This window comes from Prunus persica, chromosome G5, assembly GCF_000346465.2.
Source record: "Prunus persica cultivar Lovell chromosome G5, Prunus_persica_NCBIv2, whole genome shotgun sequence".
Lineage (NCBI taxonomy): Eukaryota > Viridiplantae > Streptophyta > Magnoliopsida > Rosales > Rosaceae > Prunus > Prunus persica.
This window is the reverse complement of record NC_034013.1, coordinates 12,298,564-12,309,242: the sequence shown is the minus strand read 5'-3', so window position 1 is coordinate 12,309,242 and position 10,679 is coordinate 12,298,564. Positions and strand designations below refer to the sequence as shown.

General features: G+C 37.0%; 2 protein-coding genes across 2 annotated transcripts; one reads left to right on the top strand and one right to left on the bottom strand.

Annotated features, from left to right (window-relative positions):
- LOC18777969 (bidirectional sugar transporter SWEET4) lies at positions 2,355–5,390 on the top strand. Its single transcript, XM_007209427.2, has 5 exons — positions 2,355–2,719; positions 2,882–2,918; positions 3,490–3,871; positions 4,434–4,553; positions 4,852–5,390. Exons 1-5 carry the CDS (start codon positions 2,677–2,679, stop codon positions 5,047–5,049), a joined length of 780 nt encoding a protein of 259 aa, XP_007209489.1. The 5' UTR covers positions 2,355–2,676; the 3' UTR covers positions 5,050–5,390.
- LOC18776828 (protein NLP7) lies at positions 5,582–10,317 on the bottom strand. The gene is made up of 5 exons (XM_020563599.1): positions 9,648–10,317; positions 8,397–8,968; positions 8,157–8,204; positions 7,087–8,026; positions 5,582–6,938 (listed from the first exon to the last, which is right to left on the bottom strand). The coding sequence occupies exons 1-5, from the start codon at positions 9,934–9,936 to the stop codon at positions 5,812–5,814; spliced, it is 2,976 nt and encodes a 991-aa protein (XP_020419188.1). The 5' UTR covers positions 9,937–10,317; the 3' UTR covers positions 5,582–5,811.

Genomic DNA, 10,679 nt, shown 5'->3' with positions numbered 1-10,679 from the left:
AAGGGGAGACAAGGGTCATGAATAGTGCCTGTCCTAGCAATTTTTTTGTTGATTTTTCACCCATTGCCATGACAATCCAAGGGCAACCACTATTCACATGAGTTATGAAGAGAAGAATTTGTATAGATTTTTGGTATGGGAAATGAAGAATATGGCTAGGTATTTATTTTTTTAAAAATTCTGACATCACAACCTCATGCAACAGTTCAGGCTGTTCTTACTTTTGAGCTTGCCAGAGCGTAGTGGAACCCACACCTTGCTTGGGCAGTTTTGTACCGCTCAAGCTGCATTTCTTGACCTGAACACCTTTTTGCTAGGGTTGGGCTGTCCTCTAAAAGTGCTTAGAACTGTAATTATAAACTAACGAGTAATATCCAGTGATTTATTTTCCCACTCTTTTGGGTAAAATTAAAATATCCATTACATTTCACCAGTTTTTGGGTTTAATAATAGAAGCTTCCACGAAAGGCATGAACCATTTATAATAGAAAAAAAAACCCGTGACTCTATGTCACTGGTGGCATAGATTGACAGAGGTGCACTGAAAGTCAAAAAGGGTTCTTCAAATAATCCAAATGCACTTCATATATATTATTATAATATGTAAATAATGGCCAAATGAATATGAATCGAAATCCATATGCCTTTTTTTGTACACGTTCATAAAGGGTTAAATGAATATGAATCGAAATCCAATTAAAACATATAATATAAACCAAAACATGCATCAATTCACATTAGAATATTACCATCATCATCAAAGGGAGAGTGGAATTGTATATAATATTGGTGCAATTTCTCTATTTTGTGCACGTAGCAGGGCACCTTCTGAATGATTTGATGAACAGAATCGTATCAAAGCACAGAGAATTATTCATGCAAATCGGTGTTGGACATTGGCCATTAGGCCTACCTTGAAAAATTATTACAAAACCTCCACACACACACACACACAAAAAAAAAAAAAAAGTAAACTCCAACAGTTTCAACGAAAAAGATAGTTAACTGTCTCTCAAATTTTTGGACTGCTTTAAGGTCGATTCGGTAGACAGGGTGACCTAATTAGTCTATATGTATCTGTTATCAGTCGTGTTTTGGACTGCTGGCTCACTCACTTTAACTGAAATCTTGATGCCTGTGTATCTGATATTAGTTCTTTTTGGCCAGATTAAATGTCCCCGTGCTACAAATCAAGATCAAGTTAATATAAAAAAATAATAATAATAAAAACGAAGATGTGGGCCCTATAATGCCACGTAGGTAACTAATGGTGAGATATGACGAAAACCCTAACGACGGAAACACATTGTAACAAATTTAAAAGACCGGAGTATCTAATTGTAAAAATTGAAAATATAGGAATTAACATGTCTTAAGAATGTAACCACATGATACTAAACTATAATTAACCCTATTAGAACTGATTTTGTACACATGCTTTTGTGTTGAATTTGATGCTAATTAAATTTACTTAAAATACAAGTTAATTATTACTTAACAAAAACAAGATATCATGATCAATAATAGGCAACGTTAATTGAATGCATGACCAACTCACATTCGAACTTAGACGGTGTGACTCACTTGTCACCCACCGTTGTACTTTCATGTGGACCTCTCGAATTTAATATCTTCCTTTTCACCAAAGATAAATTGGAATTTTATTTTTTTTAAAAGAAGTCGATGGCCGTCCAGTTATTGAAAAAAAAACAAAAAATCTATGACCCACCTGCTCTGCTCACAATTATTCTTAGAAGAAAATAAAATATATAAAAAAGAAAGCCAAATCCGTAATTATATGGAGCATCTGATCTAAGTTGTAACATCAAAAATTGCACCAACTAAACTTGGCTACCTAACTAGCTGGCTATGTGGTACAAAAATTAATATATATTTTCTTTGTAAAAGTAAAAAAAATGTGAATTTTTTATCCCATATGGTTTTTCTTCGAAAAATTTTAAACGATGCCACTTTTTCATGTTCTTTTGTACATATTCTTTTGAGTTAATTGGAATTGAAACCTACTGCTTCCTCTGAATAAAAGAAAATGTGAATTTTAATCACTGTAAATTTGCACCCAAAAATCAAGAAATTAACTAATAACTGGACTTCTGTGGACCCAAATAGCAAAAATGCACCCAATTTATGGATTCAGTGGGAAAGCAATGGATAATGGCTCTAAATCTATGAAAAAGCCTCTGAGAATTTTTTATTATTAAAAAAGTCACTTTCTAAGCACTGTAACGTTTGCTAGCAGAGAGTCTTAGGGTTCTGAGAATCTTGAAGGTAGTGCCAAAGCCAAAGGCAATCTCTCTCTCTCTCTCTCTCTCTCTCTCTCTCTCTCTCTCTCTCTCTCTCATCCTTTGGATGAAGGGCATTATTCCCTTAATCCACCGTTTAAGGGGCACTTGATCCTCTTCCATGTGTTGCTATAAGTTGCACCACCCAATACATGCCATGCAAGTGACCTAACAGCTCTGAGGGTTACAAATTACAATCCAAACCACCAAAACTGTACAAGACAATCCTCCTCTCCCTCATTTTCTCCTAATTCCTTCCATCTCACTCTCCTTTCAGCTCCTCTAGTTTCATCACCTTATTTCTTTCTTTCTATTTCTTCTTCTTCCTTCTTCCTTCTTCTTCAGTTAGCTTAATTAATTAGATTTAGTCACAGCCATGGTTTCTGCAGATGTTGTTCGAACCGTGATCGGTGTCATAGGTGAGTTAATTAGAGTGTAATTAGCATCTTTAAACTCAAAACAAGTGTAGAGTGAGGAATTGAAGTTCATTTCTTTCAGTTTCATGTATATATATAGATTGCTTTATCTTCTGATATTCAAACTTGATGTCGGCAATTTTTGTATTTTTGCTTATTTTTCAGGAAACGTTATCTCACTCATTCTGTTCCTGTCACCAGTGTAAGCATGGTTCTTCTCCATTTCTTTAATTCTTCAAGGCAGAGTGATATTTTTTATAATAAAAAAAAAAGAGAATATAAACAATTTTACAGGTATTAAAATTTTGTTGAATTGTACACAAAATTTGGTAAATGCATGATTTTACATTATCTTAAGTTTTTCTCAAGATGATTTAATACCGGTACTAATTTACAGTATCTAATATATTGTGAATATTTAGTCGATATTTTGTTAGTATCGTCTTGATATTTAGTGATACCAAACTATATACCAGTAAATTGGTATCAAACACCAAACAATCACGGCCTTTTTAGATAAATGGTAGTAGTCATAATTATATCTTAAATTTGTAATTTGCCATAATCAAGGTTTTGGAAGGGAATTTACACATATTTATCCCAATGAAAAAGTAAAATTGAATTATATAGAGGGCACACATTTGGGTATGTAGCACCATTAATAAAAGATGTGTTGCCTTATTTAGGACCCCCACCTCATCCCTTTTTTCCATATTTGAAGTTGACAACATTTTTGTCCTAACACACAGTACACTAATAATTCTCATTTCCAGGCCGACTTTTGTTCGAATATGGAAAAAAGGTTCAGTGGAGCAATACTCACCAGCCCCATACCTTGCAACCCTAGCCAACTGCATGGTGTGGGCCCTCTACGGATTGCCTATGGTGCACCCTCACAGTATTTTGGTGGTGACCATCAATGGCTCTGCCATTTTCATTGAGCTTTCCTACATCATCCTCTTCCTCATCTACGCGTCTGACAAGAAGCAGAGGCTCAAAGTGCTTCTGATTTTACTTGTGGAGCTCGTACTCATGGCTCTTCTTGTCCTCACGGTTCTCATTTTGGCCCATACATACGAGAGGAGGTCACTTATTGTGGGCATCGTTTGCATTCTATGTAACATCATGATGTATGCTTCACCTCTCGCTGTCATGGTAATTACCCTAATCATATTTCTAAAATACATTTATACATTTATACATTTATACATTTATACATATACATATACATATACATACATACATATACATACATACATACATACATACACATATATATATATATTGGGCTTTGATTTGGCTGTATGAGTATCAATTTACAGTATCTGGTATTAGGGCAGTGCATTTGCACTAATAAAACCGATTAAATTGAACATATCAACCGATTTATTGAGGTTTTTGTTTGAAATTCAACTGATAAATTGAATTGAACCAATAAGTCAGTTAAGTAATTCATAACTTGACTGGCTGGTTCAATGATCGGTTTTAGCTCAAAATCAAACCGACTTACGAGCCTAGCCCTACTTAGTATATTGTTAATATTACGTTGAATATTAGCAAATATTGACCAAATTAATACTAATATAGTAATCAACCGGCTATCAATACCATAGTAAATACTGTAAATTGATATCAAATACCCAAAAAAAAAAAAAAAAAAAACATTTCTTCTCATTTGATCATATTATAATTCTATTGTGTTTCTTGTGCGTGACAGAAATTGGTGATTACAACAAAGAGTGTGGAATTCATGCCGTTTTGCCTCTCGTTATTTTCCTTTGCCAACGGTCTTGCCTGGTTTTCATTTGCTCTCATCCGTTTCGACATCTTCTTGACTGTAAAGTTCTCAAACTCTAATTATAATAATTCTCCATCCATCTAAAATCTAAATTAATGGACAAATAATTTTGTATTTTAAAATAATTAAAAACATTTCCTAATTATTTATTTCCATGCATTGATTGCTTATCTCCTTTTGGGTCTGGATAAACCTGAAAAGGCAAACATGCACATGGGTTTCTTCATGAAATAAATAATTTTTATCTTTGTGGTTCCTTTGTGTTTGATCTTTGACCTCCATTTTACCCCAAAAAATAAAATAAAATAAATGGGGCCTGTGGTGTGTTTTTTTCCAGATTCCCAATGGGCTGGGCTTACTTTTTGGGTCGGGCCAGCTGATTCTCTACGCCACATACTACAAGAATACAAAGAGACTGTTGGCAGAGAGGAAAGCTAGGCAGGTGAGTTTGACAGAGGTGGTTTCCGACGGAGATGAACCCAAAAAGATAGGCAGTACTACTCAGAATGGTAGTGCTCCTCACCACGGGACATGAGCAACTCCGCCGTGTATCGTCTCCGCTGCCGTCCAATGAGTCGGACAAGCAGACCCCATCAAAGAAATATAAGTTTTTGATAAAGGTCGGACTTTATCTATGTTTGTGTTGTGTGAGACCACAATATGGTCACTATGGTACATAACAATAGATACATGGTTACATGGTTTTATGTGTCACTCTGTGGCATGAGTGACTTTATACTTATGCCATATGAAATATTATAATTTCATAATTGTACCAGGAACTATGAGGACCATGTATCTATGTTTACCTTGAAATGATCAAGGATCAAGGCAGAAGCCTTGTTTATAAAAATACAGCTTTTTGTTTTGTGGCTATATTTTTCTTTTTTTAATACAAAAGATAATAAGGAGGGAGCATCGAAAAAATAACCTGATTGTAAGGCACCTTAACCACTTGACGTACAAGTCTCTTGTGTTTTGTGGTGGTAGAGAGTAGCTAATGCTCCAAGCTCTTAAAAATGGTACTTCAGACGGCCGCAATGTTGAGGCTAAAGGAGTTAATATCAGAAGGAAAATGCTTGAGATTGACATGTGCGTAGAGATTTTTCTTTCAATTGTAACAAATAACACATTGAAATCGAGGCAATGAGGGGGCAAAACTGAAGCAACCTCAAAGAACCAATACCTACACTTTGTCAGACCCCCAAAAAAAAAAAAAAAAAGAAAAGAAAGAAAAAGTACTTATATCCTCACTTAAACTAAGTTACTAAACATATTTACAATTTAATCCTAATTCCTACATGCTCCCGCAAGAGCTTCCAAAATTAGGCATAATGTCATGAACCGAGAGTCGGATCATTTTTCTGCCTAATGATCTACAAATTTCCATACACTCCTGCAGGTCTGCATCACAGGCTACCAGAACCCACTCCAGGTCATCATCCATATATTTGATATCAAATGTGCCCATTTCCAGTTTTAATCTCTTTGCCACTTCATCTTTCAGCTCCACAATACCAGAACTCATAGATATACGAAACCGAATAATATCTTCTTTATACGTAGCCTTTATGGTCACACTCTTCATTTCTTGCCTAGCTATGATCTGTGGCATTGTGTTGGATGGGTTTAGAGCGGAATCAGAACATGGGGGGTTTGTACAAGCAGCTTCTGGAACTTGCTCGTCCACCATAGCGTCTACTTGAGGACACAGATTTTTCAAATCTTTTGAACTTCCAGCATCCTCTATTAGCATTCCTCTACATGGTTCTTCGGGATCTGTCATCAGGACAGCATCGGGTATTGAGCATGCAACTAATAAATTCGGTTCCTTTGGTGGTCGAACTGCTGATTCAGGGAAGCCATTCACTTTGATGCATTGATCATGTATGGAAGGAACAAAGGGATTGTTTACCAACGCATTTCCATTTGCAGGACTACCTTGGCATGATCCATGAGAAGTAGGGGTACCAGCACTCGCCTCCCTTGAGCTGCTTCCCGTTTTGGATGTGTTTGAGCCTTTACCATCGTCTAGCAGAAACCTGCCATGTTCCAGAAGAAGTTCCTCCTGACTCAGAATCCCCCCATCTAGCAACTGATTGTCTATCCAAGCCTGCCCCTCTTTTCCTGGCGTAGTAGGAGTGGGTGAGTCTTTCTTTTCTCCAAGAAGTTCACTAGGTTTAGAGCTTGGTGAGCTTTGCTGATTAGACCCATTTAAGATATAAGGCCGAGAAATTGACCCAACAGCACCAGAACGTGGACTTGCAGTAAGAGAAGTTAAACCAAAAGCTCCTTCAGCACCTTGGACTGATTCAATTACTCGCTGTAGCTTAGAAAGAGAATGGTTGACCTTCTTGATCTTGCGTGATGGCCAGCGGGAGATTCCATGATGCCTACAGATGCGCTTCATTGTCGTAGGACAAACTGCAAAGCAAGAATTTCGTTCAGAACAATTTATCTCAATTCCTACTGAAACCAAAAAAACTAGCTTTTTGTAAATAAAGATTTTAGCATTTGCTGAGACAACATGAGCATAATTGTAAGAAACAATATGTTAAGTGCATAAGCATACCTCCAAGGCTCTTAGCAGCATCTTTAAGACTCCCAGCAAAATATTGTTGGAGAACCTCTAGACTAATTGATTTCTCTGCTTTTCCTCGTTTCTTTTCTGATTTCTTTTTTATGTCTTTATTCTCTGGACAAGAAATATTGTTTTCTCCACCCTCATTAACGGCATTGCTCCCATCATTTGCAGGATCAAAGTCCACCATTAACTGTGGCTTTGATGAATCTAGCTGCACCATCTCTTCTCCATTAGGTAAGGCAGGCCCTGGTGGTGTTTCCGAGGAACGGGATATACGTATACATTCAAGTCTTGAGTCAAGTCCCTTGTTTGTAGAAGCTTGAACCATTTCGACAAGCCCTTCCTCTTCAAGTATAATTCCAGAAGCAACCTTGAGACTCTGGAAATGATTCTTTATTATTGCCAATAAGGAGCCCAACAAAGTTTGTTGTTCATAACTGTCTGTGATGCTTGGGGGAAGAAAAAATTCTAGAATGTAATCATCATTTCCAGTATGAGTGCTCTGTAAGCAGATTGCAAAACAACTGGTTAACTTAAACATGCGTGCGTAGTGTACTAAAGGGTAGTCAGTTTTGCAGAACTGGGTAATGTCTCTGCAGAAGCATGCGTTACGGGACAAAAATGCCCTCCCAGCAACCCCTTGACCCTTTTGTAAGTGATGCTCAACACAGGCGTCTCGAAAATGCCACATAGGAGCATCGACAATGTAGAATGCCGCATCAGTTGTGGACATGCAGACCCGTGCCATGCAACTACCATCAAAGCTAGTACAGCTCTTCTTCAGGCCACCACCATAAGCCAAAACATTACGATGCATACAAGGAACCCAGGTCTGAGCAAGTGGTAATTTGTGAGTTTCACACACCACTGTCAGTATCTCCAAGATTTCAGTCAATGCAGTTTGGCGACCTTCATTGCATATTTGAATCTGATTACAAGAAGTGCCAAGCATATATCTGTGAGAATGGAGGAGGAGGAAATAATAGAAGAAATCCATATTTACTTGATTGTGTTCCAAAAGAATACCATATTAGGCACACACTGTTATTGCTGCTCACCTGCATGCTTGTATGATCCAATATCTCAGAACTTTTCAGACTTACTGCCTGCAGGAGAAATGAAAATTTGTCACTGACAAACCTCTTCATGTTTGAAGCTCACTCATATAACCGTATTAGTATTCAAATGAAAACAAAAGCCATCAATTTACCAAATAAATACACTAAGCTTGTTTAAATAAGAGCATGACACAATATGTAATACTAATATATGCTCAGAAAATAAAATAATAAACCAACCTCAAGTGCTTTGCAAACTTTATCAACCTCAGAAGCATAGTTGATCTTCGGAGAAGTCATTATGAGCTCAAGAACACCAACACAGGACCGTCCAGAGGGTTCAAACACGGGCAAAGCTAAGGTTCCCTGAACATTGTAATGCTGAGCATGACCAAGCCGTGGATACTCTTTGATGGAGTAGTACTGAACATTTGGGGTCCATTCTGGCAATTTTTGCTGGAAAACACGGCCAGGGAGCCCAAGCATTCCATCACTCTCTCCATCAACAGAAAACATATACATCAGAGAAGCCATCCTATACTGATGAAGTCCATTAGTATGAGGATCAAGAACAAAGGGCTGCCCTGAAGTTGTGAGCACATACCGACCCCCATTCTTCACTGGTGCCCACACCTGAGCTAGAACATGTTGGTCAGTCAATTCCTTGAGCTGTCTCAGAGCTTGAGTGATCTTTTCTTTAATTAAGCAATAAGCATTAGGATTTTCAACAGGTTCCAGTCCCAAAAAGGGGGATGTAAGAATTCTTCTGTCCTCATTCTCTCTTGGTATTTCCCTTTCCGGATCAGGAATACCTGCATTTTTGTGATATTTTAAGAGAGAAAACTCAAATGACTGAACCTCAACAACTGCAAAATGCTAACTGAAACAGTATGTTAAGCCAACGAAATGTGTTTTCAATTCCTAGGAATTTCAGGCCAAAAAGACAAAAGTTCCCATAAACCTTTTATTTTTTGGATGGTTGACTTCAAATTCTAAGAATATTCAGACCAGATAGAATTAAACAAAGATAAATGAACAAGGAGGACTCATTTCGGAGGAACCAAGGTCTCCGAATTCAATTCCTGGCCCAGCAGGAATGTAAAAATGCAACCTTTTCGGTATAACAGGGTATAGTCTCTTTAGTTGCAGAGAATTGAGAAACGAGTAAACATTTTTCGACCCTTAACTATTTTGTTGTTTAATTCTAACATTGCTCAATACCAAATAAATGTTTAAAGTCAGGAAAAAAAATCTATTTATATTAAAAAAATTAAAAAAAAAGGACACGACCGCCTAGCCGCCTAGGCCGATTTTTCGAACACTGCCCAGGAAAGCATTTGTTCCGCTGAGTTCTATGATTATCTCAGTGAACATACAAACTTCTAAAAGATTTCTGATTCAGAAAAACCAAATTCAATGGTAAGACAGAGAAAACTGATCGACCCAGAAAAGAAAAAAACAAAAGAACACAACCCAATATGAAAAACTCACAGGAACTGAATTGAGGACGGTCAGAAAGAGCTTGATCAACTTGTCCAGCGAGCTTATCATCATTATCAGCATCACCATCAGGAAATCCCCATAAAGGAGAACAGGGCTGGTCAGTGGACGAGAACAAAGGAGGGGACGTGGGGTTAGAAGGAAAGTGAATCGGATCCAACGGCCAAAAAGCATCGAGGTCAAGATCAAACTCCATGAGCGCAGCTTCTCTGTCGTCCACTATGTTCTTTGACTTTGGCGGAATGGCTTGAGTTTGGCTTTCCTCTTCTGGCTCGACCATTTTCTAGGAAAGCAGTGATTTTTCTTTCGTTTTCTGGGAAAGTTGTCTCTCTAGGATGAAAGATTTTGAGAGGAAGAGAAGGATTCAGTAATGGTAATAATCTGCGGGGTCGGTGTGATTCCATGGAATCCATTAGTTGTTTTTTAATTTTTTTTACAACTTGCAGTCGAGACCAGAGAGTGAATATAGTGGATAAAGTATTCCGGGGAATAATCATCTGTTGCAATCAACTGCCAAACAAGTCTGCAACTTGGAACTTGTTTGTTCTCTTCTTTTATTCTTTATTTTTACTACGTACTTAGGTGTGGTGGCGGTAACATGGGGTGATATGCGTGGAATAATGAATTCAATAGACTAGTCCGGCTATAGTTTAGACGTCCATTCCTTATTAGAAATGAATTATTAATAATATATCATTTATAATGTGTTAATATTATTTTCGGCAACAAAATATATCAACATGTTATCGATATATTTTCGACAATATCACACATAGAATTTATGTCTATGAGAGAATCTTACTTGCAATTTGGGATATATTCCTTTGTTTATAGCACTTGTCACATAACAGGGTCACATAATAGGTGTTCTGGACAGAAATATACTCCTTATAAGACATCAGATTTTCTCATAAATCTATATTATAACACAAGTATAATTTTAGAGTTTATAACAAAAAATTTAGTAATAAGTACACATGCAATTCTTCAATTTTACAAATGTTATAATTTGAATGAACTTAT

Bases quoted from the DNA above. Each gene is read 5' to 3' on its own strand.
- LOC18777969 (XM_007209427.2), top strand. From the start codon at position 2,677: ATGGTTTCTGCAGATGTTGTTCGAACCGTGATCGGTGTCATAG. The intron at 2,720-2,881 runs GTGAGTTAATTA...CTTATTTTTCAG, and splicing joins AACCGTGATCGGTGTCATAG to GAAACGTTATCTCACTCATT. The intron at 4,554-4,851 runs GTAAAGTTCTCA...GTTTTTTTCCAG, and splicing joins GTTTCGACATCTTCTTGACT to ATTCCCAATGGGCTGGGCTT.
- LOC18776828 (XM_020563599.1), bottom strand. From the start codon at position 9,936: ATGGTCGAGCCAGAAGAGGAAAGCCAAACTCAAGCCATTCCGCCAAAG. The intron at 8,205-8,396 runs GTTGGTTTATTA...TTTCTCCTGCAG, and splicing joins AAGTTTGCAAAGCACTTGAG to GCAGTAAGTCTGAAAAGTTC. The intron at 6,939-7,086 runs GTATGCTTATGC...CTTGCTTTGCAG, and splicing joins TGCTGCTAAGAGCCTTGGAG to TTTGTCCTACGACAATGAAG.